Source organism: Miniopterus natalensis, chromosome 14 (genome assembly GCF_054644295.1).
Source record: "Miniopterus natalensis isolate mMinNat1 chromosome 14, mMinNat1.hap1, whole genome shotgun sequence".
NCBI lineage: Eukaryota > Metazoa > Chordata > Mammalia > Chiroptera > Miniopteridae > Miniopterus > Miniopterus natalensis.
In genome coordinates, this window is record NC_142094.1 from 39,291,451 (window position 1) to 39,317,973 (window position 26,523).

At 47.5% G+C, this 26,523-nt stretch overlaps 1 protein-coding gene across 15 annotated transcripts in view; it reads right to left on the reverse strand.

Moving 5' to 3' along the window:
• SORBS1 (sorbin and SH3 domain containing 1) overlaps positions 1-26,523 on the reverse strand; it is a 202,483-nt gene that overhangs the window by 66,905 nt on the left and 109,055 nt on the right. For 7 of the 15 annotated variants that reach the window (XM_016219883.2, XM_087824463.1, XM_016219892.2 and 4 more), the window contains 6 exons: positions 21,689-21,801; positions 15,188-15,538; positions 11,908-12,052; positions 7,868-7,897; positions 5,357-5,529; positions 3,487-3,550 (listed from right to left, as the gene is read on the reverse strand). In XM_016219883.2, coding sequence (XP_016075369.2) covers positions 3,487-3,550; positions 5,357-5,529; positions 7,868-7,897; positions 11,908-12,052; positions 15,188-15,538; positions 21,689-21,801 — 876 coding nt within the window. Of the gene's footprint in view, positions 1-1,199; positions 1,263-1,575; positions 1,651-3,486; positions 3,551-5,356; positions 5,530-7,867; positions 7,898-11,907; positions 12,053-15,187; positions 15,539-16,150; positions 16,847-21,688; positions 21,802-26,523 lie in introns of all 15 variants that reach the window. The other 8 variants (XM_016219888.2, XM_016219886.2, XM_016219890.2 and 5 more) reach the window with 2 other exon arrangements.

A 26,523-nucleotide genomic window follows, 5' to 3' on the forward strand; every position in this document is an offset into this window, starting at 1 on the left:
GGGCTGTGAGGGATGGTTTGCTGATCTAATTAGAGCACAGAAGAACCGAGGCGGTGGTACTGGGCTCCTCCTAGAAAACAACTCCAATTCCATGGTCCAAAGCCCTCACTCATTAACATTCTCCAGGTTTATGCTGAGGACCTGTCGAGTGCCAGCAAGGTTTCCTGTGGCCTGGACACACGATCTCGTGACTGCCACCACAGTGCACAGATGATGATGAAGTGCCCTTGAATGATTCCCTGCCAGATGTGGACTTTTGAGAATAGAGGAGCTATCTTATTTAAGGCACTAGCCTCAGTTCCAAGGAGAGCATGTGGCACACACAAGTGCTCAATCCTGCCTGAATGAATGAATTCAGAGCATCCAACATCTCATCCTAGAAGAGCCTTTAATGAAGTTTTCTCCTGCATATCCCATGCACTCTCCTCTTTCTGGATCACTCATCCAAAGATCAGACAATACCTGGGCCTAGAATAATTCTCAGGATGTTGCCCTGAACTTGCCTAGTAGAACTTTCTTTGACACCTAGATTTTTTTGCCCTAGAAAGGAATATCTTTTAAATATAAGTGTGGCTATCCTCCTCAGCAGGTCCAAATTCCTAAGCCAGCTCTTCCATGAAATATTTTCTAGCTTGGCCAAATCCTTTATTTTCAAGAAATATCATTTCCCACCATGACTGAACCTCATACCTGGACACCTCTTTGGGAATTCCTTACCAAGAAGATACACCCTGAGTGTCCATGACAAGAGAGGCCCAGGGATGAGTTAGTTGCACCTATAGGAATTAGGGTACTTTTCTATTTTTTAGAGATGGCACATCTACCTCCTGACCACCAGCCATGACTCAGCTTCCTTGAGTCACTACCCAGCCACCAATACTATGTGACCACCCCAAACATAAAGCCCTGGGTGTCTGGGTATGGGCAGCTTTTCCCAGAGCCCCGCATGCTCACAGCATCATAACTAAGCCACAGTGTCTATGCCGTTAACCACGTAGACTCCAAGGGAGTAGGATCAAAACCCCATCTGGAAAGACTCTGGTTATACAGTTAGCGAGGAGCAAGACAATACTACACGACACAGGGTTAGAGGGAAGCAAACCATCGGGAGACAGCCCTTAGCCACCAGAAAAAAACCCAAGGTGAAAGAAAGTAATAGCACCAGCACAAAGAGAGGCACGTGATTTTCTTTTAATTACCTTCAGACTTAGGGCTAGGAGTAGATGCAGGAAACTGGTAGGTAGGAGTGTAAGGATTGTCCTCTGTAGCAGAGAAAAGCAGTGGATTTTGAAACCATCCACCATGAGGTGGAGGAACTGGTTCTTTCAAATGACTGATTACCTGTTTTAGTGTCATTAAAAAGCACGCGGCATTGCACTTAAAAACAGGTTAATGCATTAGGAAGGGCTTAGTTATTTTAATATAGCACATCATGCAAATGAGTGAAATAAAATTTTCGCCAACCAAAAACGACTATAAAAATAAAATCTAGAAGCCAAGTCTCATTCCTATAATGAAACTATAAGAATAAATTTAAGGCTAGGACAACAGATACACTGTCTAAGTTTATGGTACCTTCAGAATTTTGCTGGATTTCAGGAAGTTCAGGGAATTTGTACGTAGGGAAATAAGGGTTTTCTTCAGGAGTGTCTAGGCAGAGGAGCAGGTTTGGGAGAGAGAACAGAGGAAGATACAAATGCAGAGAGTGAACGAGCAGGAAACCACACACAATTCAGGCTCCTTGAGTTCCGGGACATACTAAGCCTCGCCAGCGATATGAAAGAAATTCAAACTGCTTTTAGAAACCCAGTCCTTTTGCCTGAAGTACTGAGACACATCTAAAGAGACACCATCATTTCTCTTCTTGGACAAAGAGTTACGTATATATAGGCTCCAGGAAGCAGGAGGCAGTTAGCACAAAGCTTCAAGTTTTTACCTTTCATAGGCAAAGAATATTAAGTGTGCTAATACAGAGTATGTAATGAAAACACTATCATAAAATTTTTGTAAAATAAATCAAACCCTGCGCTGTGGACCTTAGAGTCAAGGCAAACAAGTGAGTGGAGTCTTCATTTTTCAATACCTCTGCCTACCATTAAGGCAGACAGGTTTGTTTAGGGCCTGAAATTTAGGCTGTTAATAGCTGTAACATATAACCGGCCTAATACCACCTGTGAGGCAGAATTATGTATTTTTCACATATGTATCTGTGTCTTGGCATTTGGGCTGCCAGAGCTGGGTCTAAAGGTGAGACACAGATTGCTGGAGGAAGTGGACACTGGCTCCAGGAAGTAACCAGTGTAACTAACACTATCCAATCGAAGACCCAGCCTTTAGCATCGCCACTGAGACTGAGCTCATCCACCCAACTACAGTGGATTCACTCTTGGCTCAGAAATACTAAACACAAGCCTCAGTATTTAGAAAGAGTCTGAAGAGGGGCACCACCAGGTTCATTCTGAACACTGCAGGAGTAATTAGCAGTGATGTTAGCTGGCGTCCACAGCTAATCAGAGATTGGTTAATTTGTGGCTTAGGCCAACACTGACCAGAATGCTTTTTCTTTGCCTTTGTGTGTCATCTGTGCCAGGCAGCCAGACTGGATTTGGCCATAGGAAGGACAGGGTGCTCTGCCTGTGGGAGGAGTGGTACCTTCCCATGGTGCAGCTGCATCCCTGCCTATCAGCTGACTGGTGGCACAGGCGGATGAGAGCTGATGGGGTCATGACCTGCCCGAGCGCTGGCCTGGGGATCTCCCGCCATGCTGCGTCACCTGCTGCCACCTGGCAGGCCCGTGACTTGGAAGCGCTTCTCTTCTAGCTTGAGCGGGCTTTAGAGTGTCAGCTCTTGACTGACTCTCAGGGCTACCTGCCAAGGGCTGGTTCCCAGCTGGGGAAGATTCTTTTTCATACTGACACCACCTTATAAGTGCACCAGACACATTATTCACCAGGCAGAAATGGCTCTCCTTTGGATCCTGCAACATCCCTTGAAGGAAGGGAAGGGGGACAAATATGGAGAGGTACGTGATTGGTTCAAGATCACATGAGTCCTGGGGGACTGAGTCCAGGTGAGAACAGTTTTTAACTCCTAGTTCAGTGCTTTCTCAACTCGCTCTCCTATAAGACAGTCATGGGCTGACACGGGGAGGTGCACCTAGAGCTGGAAGCAGATGGGAGTTGGAGCTGCTTGCATCCCAGGCAGGCAGATGCCAGAGCGCAGGGAGCAGGCTGGGCTCAGCCTGTAGCATCCCACAACATCTGGGCAGGAGGACATCTGAGCTGACCTCAGTCCCCCATGTGAGGCAGCGCACAAGTGCTCCCTCCCTCCTCGGCTCTGAAGGCGGCCGGCTGGGCTCAGGCAGGCTGGTGCTTAATGAGGTTAAGCGGCAGGGCCAGTCTCCTGGCACCCTAGTGAAGGGAGCTTAGGCCCTCACCACAACAGTCAACACGTGAGCGTAGCAGAGCTACAAAAGCAAGCCAGTACCTCTGTTTAGCTTGTGGATCTGTTTAAACATGGTCTTGTACCAGTCTTTTGATCTCTCGGTGTTCTGGAGAAAAACAAAGGCAAAGGGTAAAGTGAAACAAATCCTGGTACGTTTCAGAACGTCTACGATTACAAAATCAAAATGGAAAGTGACAACATCTCAAGTCCAAACTCATGTAATTCTACATATCCTTGTGATCCCACACTGAAATCTCTTTAAAAAAATGCAAAACTTTTGAGAAAGAATAGACAAACCAAGAGATGGAGACCTGAATCTACAGAGTAACATTTGGCCAAAAGGACACAGATTTTGAAAACAGTGGACAAAGAGCCACTTGAAAATGTGTCCATTTTTATATAATTTTTTTAAAATTTCATTTTTAGAGAGAATCTCTTTTCATATATAGATGAGTAAGCTGAAGTAAAGCCTCCTAGAAACATATAAGAGACAAAGAACATTTGCTATCGGCCTTGCCCCGCCCATCTCAGGTTATTCTGTAGAAGTGTATCTAAGTCACCCTGCATGGGCCAGATTTAGAAAGCACAAGTTAAAATGTAACCCATTATAGCAGCCAGTGCCAGAGTGGTCACCCTAACCACGCAGCTGGGCTTTTTATTTTTATTTTCTTAAAGATAAAAATAAAACAAGGAAGGGGATAGATAGGTGGTTAGACCAGATATTTTCACTCCCATTTTACAGATGAGGAAAAATGAATCAAAGCCGTTCAAAGTCACAGAGCTGGTGAGGAGATGAGTGGGAGGGCTGCCTAATATGATGGTTGTGGGTAATGGCTGGGGACTCAGGCTCTGTCACTCGCAAATTATGTAATCCTGGGCAAGCAACAATCTCTCTGAGTCCCTGTTTCCTCATCTATAAAATAGGAATAATATTAGTATCTACCTTGTAGAGTGAATGATGTTTAAATGAGATAATGTACTTGGCAAATGGTAGCTGTGATTACTATTAGTATTAATTCTCATTATTATTATATAGTTATTATTACACAGGACAAGACAACAGTTCTTTTGCAGCTTAGTCCACTGCTGTTTCTATCAGCCTTCTCCAAAGGAACACGTAAATCTGTTCATTTGCTCGATGCAAATCACAGAGAAACATCAGAGCCAGTGTTCTGCTGGGCACATGGAGAGAAATGGAATTCACCCTATCCACTTTCAAGTGTTGGGCTTCCCTGCAATCCCTTCGGGCTTGCAGGAGGCTGGCATGCCTGTACGGGGCGAGCGGGGGCGGGGCATGCGCTGGGCAGGGCTACCCGAGACCCACTCTGTTCTGGAGGCTTCGGCAGGGTGAATTCATTCTGTGGTTGCCTTAGAGTTTCCCTCCCTCTCCGGATGATGGGCTAGTTTCCATCCAGGGGAACTTCTTCGGGAAACCGTGAATGGGGACTGTGAGCTTCACCCCAGGGTTCTCTAACCCTGGACTAACAATTTCCAAGTACGCTCCATGGAACAATAGTGTCCATGGATGGGGCAGAACGGGAACCTACCTGCAACATTCTCCCCTTGACCACACTCATGCCCAAAGCCTCTCAGAAGTTCTGCTGCAGAGAAATCTCGCTGCCCTTGTTCCACCCAACTTTTCTTCACATTCATCCTTCTCATCAGGCTGAGTGGCACCTCTTTGGGGAAAGCTGCTGCACACTGAGCCCAGAACCAAGGTGGGCTCTGGAGGCTGGAGCACAGCTCTTGGAGGCTCTGCGGCCCTCAGTGGGCTCAGACAGTGGACAGTGGTGAGGACCCTCCTCACGAGGCCTTTGAAACCCATGGGTGGGGCCCGCATGCACACAGGGGTGTACGCTTGTCCCTGGCTTAACAGGAGGCCTAAGAAGGCCTTCTCGGTCAGGATTCGTACCCGGAGTGGGATGCCCACTTCATCCATGGACACATCGCTTAGGTCCTGAGCACTCTTAACCACCCGCCTACTGTCGTCCTTGGCCTTTCTGTCGATGGTCCTGCCAGGGGAGGTGGGCTTTTCCTGGGTTGGTGCCGAGCCCCGCTCTCCCACTCTTCTTTCTGACACAGGATCTGGAAGTGGAAAACAATCAGCTGAAGCTTTTCTGGTAGCTCCAAAGCCCCCAAACACCCTCCTAACAATCCAGCTGGGGAAGTGTGTTTGTTGATTCTCAATTGGTATGAGTTTCACGGAGAGCAAGGGTCAGAAAACTAGGCCCAACCACCTATTTTTGTAAATGAACTTTTATTGGTATATAGTCATGCCCATTCATTTACGTATTATTTGTGGCTGCTTTCAAGCTAGAATGGCAAAGTCAAGTAGCTGTGACAGAAACCGTATGGCCTGTGAAGCCTAAAATATTTACCATCTGGCCCTTTAAAACATTTGCAGAAGTAGACACCTGGTGCTGCAGACAGCCGAGTGGTTCTGGCTGGCAGGGAGCAGGTAAAACCATTGAGAGGTGGCCAAACATTACTTGAAAGTCCTTGTTTTATTTTGGGGAAGTCACTGAACTTTTCTGTGCCACTGTTTTCTCATCCAATGGGGCTAATACTCCCACTGGCAAGCTCACAGAGATGCTTAGAGGACCTAATAGGATAATTTATGCTGAAATGCTCAGAAAGCTGACATTTACATAGCACTTTCCCCAAAGCCTCCTGTTGCACATGAACCTTACAACACCTCTGTGAGGCAGGGGCAAGGTGTCATCTCCACTTCCCATATGAGGAAACTGGCTCAGAGAGGTGAAGTCACTTACCCAGGGACAAACAGCTATAAGAGGGAAGAGCCAGGACCAAACTTTGGGTATAACTTGTGTTTGGGTGCCTTTAAAAAAAATCTATTCCACTGCTCCTTTCAAACTCCCAAAGGCAGGAAGGAGCCCACAGGAGCTACCTTTCCCCCCAAGCCACCTTGCTCTCAGCAACCTGGGGCCACAGACTGAAGTGGGCTGGAGTGTGGCACCTGGAGGAGGGGGCAGCGAAGGGCACCTTGTGCTCAACCACAGCCTGTGCTGGTTCCATAGCCAAGTCCTGATAAAGCTGAGAGGGTGTGAGAACCCCATGTCCTGCCCACCCGGGCTTTCCACGAATCCCAAGGACAGCAGTGGGACAAAGTAATACAGTAATCACAGAGCAGCTGCTCAGAAAACGGTGGCTTTTGTTATCCACCAAATCAGGGACTCTTAACCCCGGTGTTCGAGAGTATCTGCAAATCCATCACGTGTGTGTGTTTCCACATGTGTGGCTTTTTCTAGAGAATGAACCTAATGCCTTCACTAGATTCCCCAAATGGGTCCATGACCAACACAGGTTACAAACCATACCACAAGCTGCTCAGGGGCAGTGCAGCTCCATGATGTGGCTCCTGAGCCTGGCTCAGTAACTTGACACAGAGTAGACATTCAATCAAATGACAAGTGAGTCAACTGGGGCCCTACCGAAAACAATGACCCACACCCACCAAGCACTTAGCGAACACCGACGTCAGCGCCAAGCTGTTTATAAGCAGAACATCAGACAGGTAAGAAACTGATCTGTTGTTCAGATCATTAGTAACCTGCCTACGGCTGCACCATTAGTAAGTGGTAGAACCAGGATTCAAAGCAGGATGGCTACAGAAAGTCGGGAAGAAATGGGTTTCCTCACAATTTTGGCCTACGTGCCTATTCCCTCCCCACCCAACTCATCCTGACCCTGCACATGTGCGCAGCTCTTGATGAAACTTGCTCTTCAACCGTGGTCAGTACAGAGGGAGCGTCAGCATCGCCTGGCAACTGGTTAGAAATGTAAACTCTTCCCCACACCCACTAAATCCAAATCTCTACAGGTGTGGACTAGCTCTGACCAGTGCTCCAGGGGAGTCTGACGCCCGCTCAGGGTCATGGAGCTGAGCTCTCACACACTCTTCCAGGCACTGCTGGTTGGGAGGCTCTCGCCTGGGTCCATCATCCCAGGGCCATCCACTGTCATTTGGACCTGCCATCCAAGATGGAAATGGAAAAACTTGCCCACATTTCCCAACCCCCAACCTGTCACATCCTAGAAGAGAGAGTGAAGCAAGAGAAAGGTGACTTCTTCAGCAGGGCCTGCCAGGAACACACTCCACCTAAAACATAACTCTTCATTCTTTGTATTCAGAGCACCCTGTTCTTATCCATCAAGGCTGGTGTTACAGTTCCACAGGAAACGTTTACTAGTTTGGGTCACTTGTCTGGTCTGTGCCACCAGCCTGCGAGCTGCAGGGAAGCAGGAACCAGCCTGTTTCCATCATCCTCGCCATCCGGCAACAGACAGAGTCCCCACGCATCAGGAGAGCTCTCAGGACTGTGCTGATTGAACGTCAGGTGGTGACCAGAGCCAGTTTTAACAGGAACAGGTGTTAACGTGTAAATAAATATTTCTCACCTACCTGAAAGGCTACTGAGTCGTTTCTGCTGTTCTGTGATAAAAAAAAAAAATACACAGTGTGAGATTTACAAAGACATGGTAAAACCGAGAAGTCTGGGCATAACTCGTCAGGATCTCAATATATGTTTCCTTGCTGTCCTCTGGGCTTAGATGCTAAAATACTGTGTACCTAGTGAGTACAGCATATGAACATGGCCCCTCTTATCCAAGTGTGGTATATCTTATCCCCCTGCCCCTAGATCTGCCCCAGGACTCCTGGCACTGTCACTGTTTTCTGTTGTTTATATCTTATCTCAAGATAATCTGATCACTGAAGGAGACCCTCCCAACTCCACTGGTTTTGAGAGAGCAGGACCTTATACAACCTCAGCCTTGGTACCTTTTGAGGGAAATTAATTGTGATCATAACCATGGCAACTACCATCTCCTGAGTGTTTGTGAAATGCCAGACATTGTTTTAAGAGCTTTCACACAGGTTAATACTTTTAATCTTCACAACAACCCTAGCAGGTAGGTCAGGGTGACTGACACATCCTCAATAAGGGGCACAAACTACCCAAGACGACACTGAAAACCAGAGCTGGGTCTAAAACCTGGAATCCCCTTATCTTCTAATCCAGGGTTCTTTCCAACTCTCATCACCAGGCTCTCACCCCTTAATATTGAGGTCTATGGGTTTCTCACCCTCCTGAGCACTCGCGAGGAGGGCAGCCAACCTCTCCTTGGGAGAGCTCTGTGTGTACGTGCTATGGCATAAGCACAAAAATGACCTCTACCTTCCATAGCTGCTAAATATAAAGCAGCCACATAGATAAAAATAGCACGTTTATCAGCCCATGGGTGCAGTCATCATCCCCCTTGGCCGCGTCCCCACCCTCCCTCCAGAATCAATGTGGGCAAGAAGTAAACAGCACAGGGGAGCCCAAAGCTGTTGGAAGCAGCCCTGTCCACCTCTGGCCCATGGACGAGGCTCACTCACACCGGCTGGACGACAGAACCCAGCAGGGCTCAAGGCTCCGCTCTGCCAGCCACAGGCCAGATGACACTGACCAGTCACGTCACCTCGATTTCCTATTTCTCCCTTAGTTTTCTCATCTGTTAAATCAAGGTGCTCACTGGATCCATGGATCCCAAACTTCGGTCTCCAAGCCAAGGGCAAGGTCTTCCCCAGCAGCCAAAAGCAAATTTATTCAATTTAAAACACTATGTTGTTCCCAGGTCTCAGGTGTGAAATGGCCTTTCTTTCTTGGAATGACATGTAATGCAGATAATAGCAATTGTTTTTCAGGGGTATTATTCAGCAAAGTTAGAAATTAGCAACCCTAGGTGGTCCCCAGACTGTTGCATGTGACAGAGTCTGGGAACCACTGAGCTCTTGCTCTCCAGCGTGGCCCATGGACCCGAAGCACCAACACACCCGGTGAGCTGCTGGAAAATGAAGAATCTCAGCCCCGCCTCAGACCTCCTGAATCTGCACCTGCAAGTTAAGGAGACCCCCTGAAGTCTAGGCACATTAAAGACTGAGAAGCTTTGCCCTGGCTGGGTAGCTCAGTTAGTTAGAGCGTTGTCCTGATACACCACCATAGTGGGTTCGATCCCCGATCAGGGCACATACAAAAGTCAACCAATGAATGCATAAATAAATGGAACAACAAATCAATGTTTCTCTCTCTCTCAAATCAATAAGTTTTTTAAAAAATCATAAAATAAAGACCGAGGAGCTTGGAGCTAGGGGATCCATTCATCTCTTTCAGTCCTGTGAGCTTTCTGATTCCAGTCCTTCCATCACACTGATCATAAGCAATCCGCCCTCAGACACATGAATGTGAAAGCTCAGGAGAGAAGCAGGGCTGTGTGGTGCATGACCTTCAAGGCCAGGCCAGACCGCAGTGCCGTCCACTTGTTTGCAGTAAAGGGAGCTGGCTGAGAGAGATAGGGCTATTGTCACACTGTGCCCTGGGCCAGTCTAGGCAGGAAAAAAGGGAATCTTTTTTAGGATGACTAAACTAGAATTCCAGAAGTGGAGTAAAGTTATCATTCCCTCAGGAGACTTTGCAATAGTTAAGAAATTGTTTTTACAGGTATTATCTATGAGGCAAAGCAGAGCTGCCAGGCTGGGTCGATTCCAAAGTGAAGCAAAAGATGCTTGACCTAAACCCCACTGACAATCAGTCACCCAAGGTGGGGCCGGGCCGGCGAGGCGCTTCCATTCTCCTTGGCTCTTCCTGCCACGCCTCCCTGGGGACATATGGTTTGCTCTTTATGGGAAGCCACTTTTAATTCCCCCAAAAACCCGAATGTACGTGCATCCTTTTCTGAAGGATGTGTGATGCAGGCTGCACAATTCTGATTTTTAAACCCAAGGGCAGGGCTTGGACAAAAGAGAAATTCAGAACCAAAGGCATTTGGGCAACTAAGAAGAATCCGTTTGTTCAGGGAAGAAACAGAAAGGAAGTGTGGGCATGTCTGTGCCCAAAGATGTCTCACTCGGTGTCAGAGGGACTTGGCAGAAACAGCTGACATTACACTTGGCATTTCCCAAAACTCAAGTTGCCTTGGGAATAAATCCCATTTTTAGAGAAACTGCTTTTCCTTCTGGGAACTAACTTGCTTCTGTTTGACTGGATTTTTTAAAAAGATGAGTCATAAAGAAGTTCACAGAGAACCCAAATTTCACTTTGTCCTGCACTACGGACACTTTCTGGGCAGGGAAAGCCACTGCCGAGAGGAGAACAGGCTCTTACATAATTTAGTGTGGGGGATGGGAGCATTTTTTATTTTTTGAAGGGCATAGATTCATGGGTGAAATGAATATGGGAGACACACAGTGAAAAAAATAAAATTACTAAATAACTAAGATTTGAGTGGGAAGATTTTAAGTGAGAGAAAATGTTTCATTCATCTGTTTTCTAAGTTAGAAGCAGGAAACAGAAAACTCCATATAATATGGAGAACGACTAAAAATAGACTTCGGCCCCATTCTCACCCAAGTTAAGGCAGAGGGCGGGGTGGTGGTGGCTATGAAGCAGGCAAGCAGGGCGTCAAGAAAAGGAAGATTTGGTACCGAGCTCTGGACAAAACAATTAAACCTCCACTGTTCTCTGAAATTCAGATGCAGAAGCCCTTTCTACACTCGGAAACACTCAGAAAACTTAAAATTTTACATTTCACACTGCACAGACCTTTGGGGAAGGGAAAGTTTATTCCTCTATTAAATTACAAAAATGAAACACATTTAGAATCATCTTCTGGAATTTTAAAGCAGAAGGGTCAACATATGCAACTGTTACCTCAAAGTACGTCTGGCTTCCCCTAAGTGACTCCTGCAGAGAAGAGGAAGAACTGACTAGAAACAGCCAGAGGAACTGTAGGAAACACAAAGAAATCCCCCAGTAGCGCTGTCTGGGGCTACGCAGTGAAAGGGGCAAACAGCCACTCATGTCCCCAGAGGGTGTGCTGAAAGGTGGCCCAGTGTGACAACTGCCTCTAAGAACAGAGGCTGGTGAGTCACAAAGAAAAGGTTCCGTAGCCTCTGTTTTAGAGGCACAAAAACATGTTTGACATTTTAGAAAATATTCCAGCCACTAGGTTTTCTTTTTATAATTTTGGTACTCAAAATGTTGCTTTCTAGAAAACTCACGATATCTAAGAGCTAAATGATTTAGGACACTACTGAAAAGAGGTATCACTGTATCTAGAGTTTCCAAGCAAAGCTCTGATTAGAATTCTCATGATGAGAAATTAAGGGGCACAGATTTTTCCTTTCTGTCTTTTCTTTCTTTTTGGTGCTGCCATCTGAAGACACTGTGGTCACCAAAGTGGAACATGCGCTATACTAGCTTACTTATTCCGAAACCTGACGTCATCCCAAATCAGGGTCTGTGTGCCAGAATCTACTTTGTGGGTCATGGGAGTAAACTGGTGCGACAGCTAGGGGAAGAGTGAGATTTGTGAAAATCTCTGGGGAAAGGCAGACTTATTGTCCCAGGGGCCACAGAAGAGTGAGCACAGAGGGAGAGGTGCACGGCAAAGCTCCCTTACCTCGGTTGTGTTGCAAGAGCACAATAGTGGGATTGACGATTGTCGTGGAGGGGTAGGCTGAGGACGGCTTGCTGACTGGTGCAAAGGCCTGGGAATCAGTTCTAACACGAGATGAAGAAACTTCATTTAGCAGAGGACCTGAATCCTGGAAAGAAAAAAAAACAAACCCAAACGTTGTAACTGTCAGTGCACAAAACCTAGAGTTAATGCTTTTTAAAAAGAAAAGAAAAAACGTAATCAATGAGACGTCATTGATTCCAGTTAGAGGCTTTATCTGGAATGCTGGTATTAGTAAGGGGAGAGAGGGAAGATAATGTTACTGAAAGTCTCAGCAACATTACTTGTTATTTTCACCTGGTAATAAATGTGGGTCAATCCAGTTACTGAAAAAGCAAATTCAAATCAAAGTAGAAAAAACATGCAAAACTCATGCAATTCCAAATGCGATCCGAGAACGAGAGCTGGTTTAATTGGGAAAAATCAGGAAAGTTTAGTACACCATTTACAGAAACATGAGACATGTGAGGACAAGACGCCACAGGTGTAAGAATAGAAAGGGTTAAGTGCTGGTACTCTTGGAAAGCTCTTCTTACCATCCACACCACTGAGCAACCTTACTAGCACTTGCTCCTGAGATTCGGAGATCATCCTGTCCTACTGCGATGTTTTCTCTCCCCAATATCGAGTGACAAAGATCTCTGAAGTAAAGACTTGTGAAAATCCTGACTTTTAAAAACCTGAGGGTCTCAGCAGGAAATGCCAATAAAATCATCACTACTAACATTATAATCTGCATGATGGGAATGACAGTCTTTTCAAAGACAGGAAATAAGACCTCGAACTGTAGTGAGGATACGTAGACAGTTTCCTCTAACACACCTATACATTCTGCAACGTTTCTGTTTTAGAATTTACAGACCCTAAAGCCAGAATATCATTCTTAAAGGTTTGAAGAACAAGACTCTGTGAAAGCAGCTGGTATGCTCCATCAGAGATCACCTTTGTAAGAACCTGCAGGGCAAGAGCCATGCCTCCTTTCCTCCTCCCTCCACCCCGGACCCTAGCACAGTGCCCTGCAGGCAGCAGGTGCTCAGCAGTAAAATGCAACCGGAATGACAGGAGCCACCTACCAGCAAAGGTGTTTCTGAACTTTTGTTTAAAAGAACAAAACATTCAAGAAAACACATGCCCATCAAAAGAGAGGAAGTAAGTGTCAGGACCCAGGACAGTTCCTGACACATAGTAGGGGCGGCTTCCTGGAAAACATTGGCTTGGTCAGTCTAACTCTCTGAAAGTGCCCTACTGTCACAGCTGTTAAGAGCAGCAGCTCAGTTTAGTGAATGAAACTTTTCCCCAAGACTTGAGAGGCACAATATGATCTAATACAAAAGTGCCTCATCTCAATTTTTCATTTGTAAAGTGGGAAAAGAGTTACACTGTCCTAATCTCCTTCCAAAGTGATGTGACACAGATAAATGACATGAGTGAAAACTCTGCCATAATGCAGCTGAGGAACACGGGAAAGTCAGGCACACAGCTTTTTAAAGTATGAATACCGCCTGTGAGGCCTGAAGGACCAGGTGAGCATTATGCATTTTATAAATTCTACTCTGTGGCACAAGTCTTATTTCTGGAATGTTACAAAAATGGTTATTGACCAAAAGAATCTGGACCAATTCACATGAATTTCTTCTTTCCTTTTACTGTCAAGTAGCTGCAGAGAGAGCAGATACCAACCGTGGCTTGGCCACCATCCACGGAGATCTGGCTTCTTTATAATTCTTGTTCAGCCGAGGAGCCCAAGCAGTTTCCTTTTTCACCTCTTACTTTGTTGCCTGGGGCCAAATTAGACATCATCAGGCCCACTGAAGTCTCCCAGGAAGTCTGTACCAGGTTGGCCAGTCGGGTTTGAGAAACCAAGGACACTGTCCAAACTAATTTGTCCTGGTCCGCTTGCAGCAAACTCAACATGAACACCTAGGTCTACACAATGACCAAGTATAGGGCATACAACAAAACCGCTCACAACGTACACTAGTGCACTAAAAACAAGACTCGCTTTACATGCTGCTCCAGAGCAGCCTTCTGTGCCAAAGGGATGAATACTTGTATTCTCCAAAACAGCCTGGGTCCTAGGTCCCTCCCCACACCCCCTCAATCAGAAACTCCAGGAGTATAACCTGGAGTTAACTATTTAAATGCATTTTCCTGCCACTCAGATGGCCCATGTACACTGAGCCTGAGAGCAGGGCTGTGCTCTGTTCATGGTTGTACACAGGAATCTAGAATGCCCAGAATATGGTGGGCACTCAATGACTGTTAATTAGCCAGTTACTTATTTTTGAGGGACTCTGGCCTCCATTTGCTAGGCCAAGTCGTCAGCAACGTAGCTTACATTTTTTGGGAGTTCTCCCTGTGCCAAGCACCATAATTGAAACTCTTACATACTGAGGCCCACTGCACCCCACAGCCCTGTGCATAGGTCCATGTACACCCCATTTTAGAACTCACACTGAGGCTCATTCATCTCTCAATCCCCAGGGCTCCTGAGAAGAGAAGAGGCTGAGTGCTTTGATTCAGCCTTTCTCTTGGGCTTTCCCACCTATGATGGGGACCTGTCCCTCACAGGATGGGACCTGAAGCGTCAGGACCCTTTAATTTCATGACCATTGAGGCACTGTTTTGCCACAAAGGCCTGGGAGCCACTACTCAGGGGCCCCAGTAATCATCTGCCCTTTGATGAAACAGTCCTAACATTCATACAAGGCTTTTATACCCATCTGCTCTTTCATACTCCATCTTTTTTCAACCTAGTCTGTGCCATGGCCATATATAAGTTTGTTTACTTGCTAAATCACCAAAAGAGTGAATCTCTTCCTTCCCTGCTCCCTGGTGGAAAAACTGCTGTTGGCTTTTCAACGTGATGCTTCAGCTTTCCTCAGCTCTCAGCATTACACCTGCCTGCCTGTGGCAAGCGCACCTAGCCAGAAGCAAGGTGACAGAGGTTGTTTTCTCTGTGGGAGAACCAAATTCTTTCAGGAAGATGTGCATTCCGAAGAGGACAGCGAGGAAGAGGGACTGGAGACCGTGGACAGCCGCGAGAGCCCCAGGGACACACACGGGAGGCATGCACTCTGGGAGAGCAGGCCCCTCCAGTCATCACGCAAGCACAGCGGCAGCCAACGCGCCCCTCGGAACTTAGTGCTCAGTGAGAAAGGGCTTCTACTGCTGGGAGCAGGCATTCGGGAAAGCCGTGAGGAGGGGACCCCAGCGAGCTTACGGTACTTGAAACAGCTCCCGTGAGGTCAGGCTCCGAGACTCTGTGCAGGCCCTCCGGGACCGGGGGGACCAGCGGAGGCGGTGGTGAGAAGGATGGTGGTGTCTGGCTAACGGGGGGGTGGGGGCCTGGAGCGCTGTGGTGGGGCCGCCTCTGCAGATGAGGGGGAATGAAATCATCTAGAGTTGGGAAGGTCAGAGGTGAGCCGGCAGGGGCGGTCCCCGGGACTGGGGGGCCCAGTGGCCCCAGAGGTGCTGGAGGTGTGGCAGTGCCTTCTTGCCCTCTGTCAGTGTTAACCAGGTAGAGAGGGACAACTATGACCTCAGGCTGGGCTGGGCTGGAGGAAGTAGCATCCTGTAGGAAATAAGGGGGTCGTTACGTAAAGGGGTGCGGCAGCAGGGAAGAAGGAATTCCATATTTAAACAGTTGAGAGTGGACATGCAATGATATACTCCGAGAACTATTTAATCGGTGCCCTTTGCTTGGAGTGCATGAGACAGTCGGTGCTAGCCAGTTGGCCTCCTGACACTCTATGACACAGAGGGAATCCCATCCAAGTTCACTTTCCATCCATCTATTTTTGAATCCTTTTAACACTTTAGGAGAGAGAAAGAAAGAGAACAGGCAGGCAGGCTGTGTTTAACCCCCAAAGCCGCTCGCGGAGCCTGAAAGCTTGGGAGTAAATACAATTTCGTAGGCACCTTGTAATAAAACATAAACACTATATATCTCTCACGGTATTATCGGTCTACGTATTCCATGCTCTGGCATACTTACAAACTCACAGGAAAGAGAGACAGGGAGACAGAGAGGGCTGTGCCGAGATGTTTAGAGAGAAGAATTTGGGATTCAAGCTGCAGCGGTATTAACGAGGAAAGGGAGGGGAGAGCAGCCCAGAAACAAATGAGCTGCCACGCGAGTTCCACAGGAGACGGAGTAGACACACACATATTCCTAATTCCTTGCCTTGGCTGGATAACACGGCTGCAAAAGGGAAGGTTCTTTTCTCCTCCGGTTTTCGGGATCAGAGGTAACCTGGGGGCCTAGCACAGGTGGTCCCACTGCGTCTGGGAACGAAGGCCGAGTCCCCAGGGAAGGACTCTCGCCACGGTTACCGGCATCTTTACGGGTGTGAGAGAAGAGCTTGGGAGGGTGAGGAGGAGCAGAGGGTGGCTGTCCCGGGCCGGCTGTGCAGAAGACAATGCTGGGAGCCGGTGCCTGAGTGCCTTGGGCTGGGTCACGTGCAACATGGGAGAGGCTTTCCGATGCCACCGGGCAAATGTTATTGGATAAACAGGGTACATATAAGCTGCTGACCTTTTTATTTCCAACTGCCTTATGACGTGGGTTAGAGCTCACATTCCCACTATAAACGGTCCTGGTGGCTGCACAGTGGTGCTGGGGTTGGGATGAAGCGCTGGGGGACGTGTAACCGGGAAGCGAGGGCCCAGGACACACCACACCTTTGGGAGCTGATCTGGCTGCCAGGGTGACAGAGACAGGCTGGGGTGGTGAGGGTTCCTGCTGGCTGGGGGTGCCGGGTGGGACGTAAGGCTTTGGTGAGCTCCGGTAGAGCGAGTCCTTGTAGGGACTGTGAAGGGCAGGGGGCTGCCATGCAAAGCGGCCCTCTTTAGGGAGAGGGGGGCGTGGGGGAGAGAGAACCTTCAGCATTATTTTCAAGACACAGTATCAAGACAGAGAAAAAGGAGAGAGGAGGGGAAACGGAAAGAAGGACGACCATTAGAAATAGCAGCATAACATGACCTGAAGACAAAACAATTCTAGACAAGTTTTTAGGCAAATCCTCAGCTTGGACTCCTCACGGAGTCCACATTTCTCTTCCCGGTAAAGCCGAGGACTGGCTCATACTCACCTGGACAGGCCACGAGCCGAGGCAATTTTGACACCGACCCTGGCTGACCTGCACCCTTTTAGACCTCATGACTGAAGAAGGGTGCCCAAGGGCGTTGGAGGAGGCCCCAAGCCCCCAATTTTCTATTCTCCTTTCCTCAAAGATTCTTCTCCTCACGCCTTTGGCTTTAGAAGTTGGAGTTCACTGAAACTCTCAAGTCTCCCTTTGGAAATGGAGGCTCGGCAGGGTCATCCTTACTTGGGCTCACAGGAGACAGAGGCCTTCACTGCGCCACTGAGATTTAGCACTCAATTCCATAAGCATAACAAATTAAAGCCCGCCAGCAAGAGAATGCCAGGACTTAGAATCCACATGGGCTCTTTTCTCAGAGGAAACAATTTGATGGAACTAATTATTAGAAGGAAGACAGGCATGAGATTAAAAGCACATAGTCTCCAATTTCTGATGTACACAGAACCAGGGGATCAGGCAATGAAGCATTTGATTCACCTACCAGATTGGACTGTACCTGGTTTATCAAATTCCAGCCCTTTCCCCATTCCCACCCAGCACACTAGGGGGTAGAGAAGTTCTGGAGGGAGGTGATCAGCCCCAGGGCTCCTGGCTAAAGCCCAAAGCTCCAGTTCCAGGCTCAGAGGTAGAAAGCTACAGTTCACATCTCATTCCCTCTCCGTCAACATGACTCCTCCTTGGGTCTCAATGGAGCAGATCAGGAAATAGGGTAAATCTCCAGACTGGTCCTCACTTCAATGAGAGTCATCTGTCAACCTGTGGCTCACCTGGGAATTAGGCCATAAGATGAGCAATTTACTTTCCTAGTGTTATAGCTGGATGTCTGTGTCTCCCAAACTCCGATGCTGAGTCCCTAATGCCAAGTAATGATTTTTAAAGGTGGACCTTTGGAGGCACTTAGGGTTAGATGAGGTTATGAGGGTGGGTCCTCATGATGGGATTAGTGTCCTTATCAGTAAAGGAAGTGGCCAGAGTTCTTTCTCTCTACCCCATGAGGGCACGGTGAGAAGGCGGCTACCTAAGAGCCAGGAAGAGCCCAAACCAGGAATCAAATAGGCCAGTACCTTGATCTTGGACCACGCAGCCTCCAGAACTGTGAGAAATAAATGTCTGTTGTTTAAGCCACCTAACTATGGTGTTGTTACAGTAGCCCCAGCTAAGATACCTAGGTGTTCTTCACTGGCCCCTATTTTTAAAGATAGCCAACACTAGAAGAAAACCAGACCCTTCCTCTAAGTGGCACGGGTAAGATAAGATGTATTAGAGTTTGGTCAATATCTAGTAAATGGGTTGTGACCAAAAACTGGGAGAGTGCAAGGGTATGAGCCTATTTTGAGCTGGTTTTTCATTTTCTTTTTATTTATTGTGGTGTGCAGCTGCAAAGGGTTAAGGAATGCTAGCAAGGGTAAATAGGTGAGAAATAAAAAAAATTTTATGAGCCTGGATTAGAAAAGCAACCCAGAAACAGTAAACGACCTATCCCTTAACAAATTCAGTTTTCTTATAACCTGGATGGAGAAGAGACTATTTGGGTATCTTAGGGTATCTTAGGGTAACCTGGTGCCTCTCTCTTCGACAGGATGCCCATGACAGTGCCGGTGGAATGAGCCCATATGTAGAGGCCAAAAAGACAAAATGAGCAGCCCCTTGTCAGTAGTTACCAGGAGCAAACCTTCCAGATGTACACACTTGGTTCCAGTGAATGCAGGCTGGAGGTTGGGGCATGTTTATAGACTAAGTGATGCTCTTTAGAAACAAAACCCTTGAACTAACTCCCACCAGAGGGACTGTGGGGTAAGTTGATAATGGTTGTCAGGGAAGTAAGTAAAAGACAATTTTGAATTAGGCTCAGATTTACTTTTACTTTGAGCTCAAGTATTCCACGTGTGATTCCTTCTTGTCCAAAGATAGAAATCCATTGCAATGAGTTTTTAACCTAATTTGGCTCTGGCCATATACGGTGCCACAGCTGCATGACATCAGGCGTGAGCTTCCCAGGGCTCTGACCCCACGGAGGACACTTCCCCAGTGTTGACAATGCACTCAGAGCCAAAGGCCTTCCTGTTCTGGGGCTGCTTTTAGCCCTAAAGAAGGAGGGGACAGGCACAGTCCCTTTACATGGAAGGAGCTGCTTTCTGTTTCATTGTAAACACTGTAGGAACCACAGGCGGTTTGCATCCTCCCAGCAGGCTACTAATGAAATCTCATTTCTCTTATTAGAAGGGGAGGCAGTGAAAAGATGGGGCTGCTCAGAAGAATCCGATATGCTCCTAGTTTATGTGGTTCTAGAAAGTACCAATCCCCATCTCCACCGGGGACACCAACATGATGATGCTATCAGAGAAAGGGCAGCCTGGCTCCGTCACTGGGGGTAAGGGGAGCAGGGCAGCAGGCCGAACCTGGCAGGAGAACATAAGGGACAGGCTCCCCCCTGCCTTAGGCTCTTGGACCCCAATTCAGTCCTTCTGAGGAGATGCTGGATCTACAGGGATATGAGAGCTCTCTTCAGCTGATACCAAGCCAGGGGAGTCCCCAGCCCAGCCCACCTTGGCTTGCTCTAAGCCAGTGTATACTTGCAGCTCTATAGGTTATATAGACAAGAAGTCATTTTGCATCCAGCAAATTCAAGAGGTAGTGCAAGACCTGAAGGTTCTTGAAATTTGGACAAGCAACATTACACTGAATAAACAGCATTAAACCGCTATAGCAGTATTTACCAGGCTCCATTTAAGACACCCCATAAAAAGAAAAGTTTTGGACAGTGTCAGACTAAGAAACTATGCTGTTCATAGGGGATGTTACAGGATGTAACATCTATAAAGCTTACAGACTCCTCGAGGGCAATGTTTAACAGTGATCTGAACACAAGTGGCCAGTAAAGCTGTGGTAAATGAACGTGTTTAAAGTAATGTTTGTTTCCCGCACATGCTTTTAAAATCATCTCTTTTGAAGAGCTGTTGAAGAAGCTAAAAGGACGGAGGAAGCTACCCTTGAGCTAAGTCGCTGAGAGGGGACCAGGACACACTTTCTTGTTTGCCTTCAATGGATGAGCCCTGTTTCTTAACCTGGACCGAATCGACTGTAACCATTCTTTTTTTAAACACTTTTTAAAAAATATGTTTTTATTGATTTCTGAAAGAGGAAGGGAGAGGGAGAGAGGGATAGAAACATCAATGATGAGAGAGAATCACTGGTCGGCTGCCTCCTGCATGCCGCCTACTGGGGATTGAGCCTGAAATCAGGGCATGTGCCTTGACCAGGAATCGAACTATGACCTCCAGGTTCACGGGTTGACACTCAACCATTAAGCCACACCAGTCGGGCTGTATCCATTCTTGAGATAGCTGAGAAGGAAGCCTGTTTGTCACAGGCAGCACACTTATACACTGGGGAAGGTCTTAGAAAGGGAAAACGATGGCAAGTAATTTACTGGACAACTGCCCTCCCAAATCCCATGTCTAAGGAAGACTTCAGGGGGTGCATTCGCAGCTCCTGGTTCTAACCAGGGGTCCTGGGTGCATATGGCCAAATCCCAGAGAGGCAAGCCATGGTGGGGGCACAAAGGCTTAGTGGTGCTGCTCAGCACACAAGGCAGACACTTAAGCAACCAGCTCTAAGCCTGGGGAGACAGGGGTCTGCAGAGAGGAAGGAGGACATCATCTTCGGCTCGGTTTCATTTCAGGGGACAGTGCAATTTTATGTCCTGAGGAACAGGAACCAGAGGGTCATTGGAGAAGGAGTGTGGGAACCAGGAAGGAAATGCAGAATTCCCTGGTTCCATGTGGGTTCTGGGAGCACCCTGACAGAGGCAGGCTCAGGAACACATTTCTGCAACATGTTTTGGGCAGCACAGCTTCCTTTAAAAGAAAGAACTGTTCTGTTGCATGGATGTGGCTCCTCTGTGTAAAAGCACTCTCCACGGACTGCCTGAATTACAACAGGGTCTATTCCTTTCACCAAAATGGCAAAGTAGCCACAGGGAGGGGAGGGAAGAAAGATCAGGAAAACAATCTAGGGTGAAAACTTAAGCAAAATGATCCCTCCTCAAGTTGTACACCTTGGGGATTTTCTTTTGTAGGGTAGGGGGGTGGTTTAAGCTCTACTGCACTGCCATTCTGACTTCCAGCTGCCTGCTCCTGGGCCACAGGATGAGGTCTGGCCACAGCTACCTGATCTTAATCTGAAAAGATAGAGTTGCTGGAACTCTTACAGCCCCACCTGCAGCCAGTTAATGGGATAAACACATGAGTGCACCCTTGTCTTGACTATTACTCTCTAAAGAGTTTTTAACAAACAGGCTCAGAATTTTTCCCCACTATCCATGGCCAAATGGATTCCCTGTTCCAGAACATTCCTAAACACACTTTAAAACTATAAAACATTGGGCCTATACTTCCAATACCCTGGTACAGACCAGCTGTATCCCAAGCCTCTGTTCCCCTCAATGCCAACTCTCCCTAACTTGGTCCCTGTTGAGTTTCTCCAGAGTAGGCCAACAACCCAACTCTGAACCCAGCTCATTATCCAGCAGAACAAACTGGGAAGTACAAACTAAAGCTAAAAGACTTCCGAACAGGTACCACACACCAGTGCCCACCCCGCCCTAGGCACATGCCTACCTGGGGCTTGTCGGAAGGAAGGTTGGGATGCACGCTTCTGTAGCCCTTGGCAGCGAGGGAAGAAGGTTGGGCGTTTCCATTGGCATCAGCGTTGGAAGAAAGCCTCCACTCATCTGAGATGGAAAAAGAAAACAAAAAACCCTCACTCGCAGGGAACGCTCCCTGGCTCCCCTCTGGCTGAAGGGTCCCTGGTGGAAGGCAGGGACAGGGAGAGTCAAGAAAAACCGTACCTGCTGCGGAAGTCTGATTCCAGAACTACGTGTGTTGCAGAAAGAATGAAAACGAGAAAAAAACGGGGGATGGGGGGGGCAGAAATGGTTACACTTGCAGGAAACGAGCATGCGCCCCACAGAAGGGCGAAAGCCCAGCGCCCCACGGCCTGACACAGAATGCCCTCAGTCACGGCGGCCTAATCACCATAGGAACCCACTCCAAGCCATGATGTGCTCCCAGGCGCTGACCTTTGCAAGCACAAGGCTCACATTCACGGCGATGAAGAAACAATTGTTCCTTGACATTCTTATTTTACAGACTGAAAGGCAACAGAACTCTACTGTCCAGGCCCCACTCACTGGCGCAGGCCCCCCTTCACGCCGGCCGTGGGCAGGGTGACCCTCCTCATTAGCCGGCCGGACTGATCCACAGGCCCAGCAGAGGCAGAAGCACATGAGCACTTTCCCCGTGGCTGCTGGTGCCGGGCTAGGGGCACGACGTGCTTTAAGCCCAGAGGTATCTGCTGTAGTAAGGACTTTTCTCCCTGTTGCTTTTCCTCTCTCTGTTCAATGAGCCACATAAACGCTTAAAAATCTCATCACCCTTTCTGAGTTTTCATCACACCACAAGGCACCCTTGTCTCCCTTCAGCCGCTATCACCCTGCCCTCCCAGCCACCACCCGGTGCATGGCAGAGACCCTAAACCTCTCCTAACTTGTCCCACTTAACACCACGAGGCAACAGGGCACAATGATCCTGAGCTCAGCTGGGAAGGAAGCTGGAACTCAATTCGAATCCTGGCTCCACCAGCTGCCGGCTTTGTGTCCCTGGGCAAGTTATAAGCTTCAGTTTCCCCTGAGAATGGGGATAATGATACGCCTTCCTAAGTGTTGTTTCACCAATTAAACGATGTAAGGCATGAGACATGCTGAGCCCGTGCCCGGCAGTGCTCAGTGTGTGCCTGCTCTTACCATCTTCTGCATCACCTCTGTCTCTCTCCTCTACCCTCCATCTAGCCCAGCGGTTGGCAAGCTTTTTCTAGAACAGGCCACACAGTAAATATTTTAGGCTCTGCGGGCCATACGGTCTCAGTGGCAACTACTCAATTCTGCTGCGGCCGACATAGGTGACGTGTACATGAATGACTGTGGCTATGCTCCAATACACCTTTGTTTATAGGCACAAATTTGAATTTCATACCATTTTCATGTGGTGTATAATATTGTTTTGATTTTTCTTTCAACCGTTTAAAAATATAAAAATCATTTGTAGCTCATGGGCTGTACAAAAACAGTTACAGCCACATCTGGCCCATGGGTCATAGTTTGCCAACCCCTGATCTAGCCAATCCCTTAACTTCCTTCTTGTCCCTGGGTACCTACTCTTGTCTTACTCAAATAGAGAAAAGAGGGGATAAGACAGCAGCCTTCGCAGTCCGAGGCTCTATTTCAACCTGTGTCCCTCAAGGACTAGAGATGGGCTTTCCACATGTCAAGCTGAGATTTACACACATTTACTGCACACCTTTCTAAGTGCCAGACACTGTTAGTCACTTTTGCTCCTGTTTAGTATTTAATTTAGTGCACATGAGTCTGTGACACAGGTAACTGCTCTCCTTCATGGCTGAAGAAACAGAAAGGCCAACTGACTAGCCCAGAGCACACAGCCAGGAGGCAGTCAGCCCGGGGCTTCAGAATGAAGCACAGCGCTCCGTCTACTCTCTGCAGCCAGCAACCGCACCATCAGCCACAGAGTAGCACCTACATCTCAGGGACGTGGTGGGAACCGCAAGGTGCCAATCACAGGGAAGGCTTTTGAAGACAGGCTGCTGGACCCACCCCCAGAGCTTCTGACTCAGGGATGGAAGGCTGGGTCTGAAAATGTACATGTCTAACACGTTCCCAGGGGATGCTAAGGCTGATGGTCCATAGCCCACACTTTGAGAACCACTGATACAAGAAATACTTAAAAACATCTTTATTCTGGAAAACTAACTGTATCCACTTTTGCTCATTTCCGCCCCCCTCTAGGCAGGGTTTTTACATGTTTCAGTTGTGCATTCCTTCAGCAGGTTGCTGTTACATTCCTGCTCCTCCCTCATGGACAATTCACAGGTATCTGTCTTCTCTTCCCAACCACAGAAACTGGGAAATTTAAAGGACTTGAATTTTACTCATATTACTACAATGTATTAGCAAGGGCAAGCTGTCAATCACTCTGAACTTCACTCTCGTCATTTGTAAAACAAAATCCTTACTCCATGTACACCTTGCAGGGTTGCTGGAGATCCAGAGATTAGGTTTCTGAAGCAGCCTCAAGGTGACCGTTTTCAGCTCTCTGTTGCATCCATCCAGAACCCCGGCCCAGAGACTGCCTCACACCTAACAGGTCCTGAAACACCAGGTGACATGTGACAATGGCTCTCCCCGCTCCCCGCACCTATCACATTTACTGCCCCATCTTCCTTTCTATGTTACTTCTAGTCCACCTTTGTCATTCTATCAAATTTATTAGATTTACAAGTCCACTAAAATATGGATTTGGGGGCACCTCATTTTGCTCCCTCTTTGGTTCTCAGTTGGGTTGGTTCTACTCAGGTGACACCGGCAAACAGATTATGTCGTGGAAAACTGAGAAGAGTCTGTCCCTCCAAAGGTCTGGGCATCATAAAGGGACTCTCGTGTTGGCATTAGACTGCCAAGTCTGAGTCCTAACTATCTCGCAAACTGCATATCTCGCAGCAAAGGACAGCCTCGTTTGTGAGAGAGATATTACCTACCTCTTTTGAGTCATGAGGATCAAATGGAAATGTCTGGCACAAAGTATGTGCTCAGTAAACTAGGAATCCGAAGCATAAGGAAAAAAAATTTGTCCAGACGTAGAAATAAATGAGTTGCTGACTTCTGCCATTTGATAAATAGCTCCAAGAACATAATATCCTTGGGGATCAACCCACTTTTTCTTCTAATTCCAAGTCATTAAAATTGTTCCCCTTCTCCTGCCCCCCAGAAGGCAGTTCCCAGGACCTCTCTGAGCACTCCTCTCCTCTCTTCCTTTAAAGGAGAGCTGTGTTTCTGACGGTTTATCAGCCTTCATCTGTTACCCAGCCTTCTGAACCTAGAAGGCTGGTAGCAGCCAGGACCATTATGTGCCTGAGTACAGCATGTGAACTTTTATATATATAACCATCAAATATAAATTTCTGGTTCAGGATACTGTCAAAATGCTCCTTTCAACAAATGTTGGAAAGTTGGATCTTAGGTAGGTTCTGTAGCCCTGAAGAGATCCGAGCCTTCCCACGAGAAGTATAATTTATTTTGCCTTATCTTTTCCTCCATCTGTCCTTTACAATTTTTTTTGGCCTGTGGCCATAGCCTCCTGATATTTTCTTGTATCTCACTCCATGCTAATTTCACTTTGGTCTGTTCTAAATTGTTTTTGCTGATCAATTCTTGGAATCTTAGGATAACTTTCTCTGAGAGATCTGATATGTCCTGGTAGAGTGTCCAACAGATGAGAGGTGTTAAAAGTGGCTCTAGGAGTGTTTTAAACTCTTTTTTTATGTTTACTTCTTATTCATGTTGTGTGGTAAAGATGCCTGGCTTTGCCCTCTGGCTTCTGGGACTTATTCTTTAAGCCCCTGGAATGTCGGACTGATAGGAGTGTCTCTGTGCCACTCTAATAATATGATTTCAGGGATCAGCCACATGGGCAATGCCTATGTAAGAGAGTCTCAAGAAAAACTCTGGCCCGGCCAGGTGTGGCTCAGCGGTTGAGCGTCGACCTAGGATCCAGGCGATCGAGGTTCGATTCCTGGTCAGGGCACATGCCTGGGTTGTGGGCTCGATCAATGACTCTCTCATCATTGATGTTTCCATCTCTCTCCCTCTCCCTTCCTCTCTCTGAAATCAATAAAAAAGATATATTTTAAAAAAAAGAAAAGAAAAACTCTGGACACAGTGGCTCAGGTGCACAGCCTGGATGCAACATCTGAGCATACTGTAACACCTCAGTGCCGGGAACGACAGGTCCTGAGGCCACAGGAGAGGAAACTCCACGTTTCTTCTCCTGGCTGACTTTAGTCTGTAATAAACCACAACCACGAGCTTTTCAATGAGTTCTGAGTCCTCCTAGTAAAGATCAAACCCGAGGATGGTTTTGGGGAGCCCCTGAACTTGGATTGATGTCAGAAGTGAGGGTGTTCTCTTATGGGGACTTTCCCTCCATCTCTCAGTTGGCCTTGATTCTTATACATGTGCTCACTGAAAGGACTCTGAGTTAATGGGGGCAGGAAGTGTCCTTAATTGCTTCAATGTTAACTTTCTCATGACATCTTTCTGCTCCTGCCATTTCTGGAGAGCAAATGTGAGGATCAAACTAGAGGAAATGAGTTGATTGCAGGCCCAAGAACCTTTTGTGCAAAGCTAACTTGGTCCTCAAGAACCAGGCAAAAGGAGTTAAGCCAACTGGCACAGAATTAACAAAATGTAAGATGTGAACTGGATTTTGGGTTTTGAGTCAAAAAACAGGGATTGATGGTCTTCAGGCTACACCAGACAGGAAGCTTGGTCTCACACCCACCACCAGTTCAGGCCCCCTGTCTCCTCTGGGGACGTGGGTGG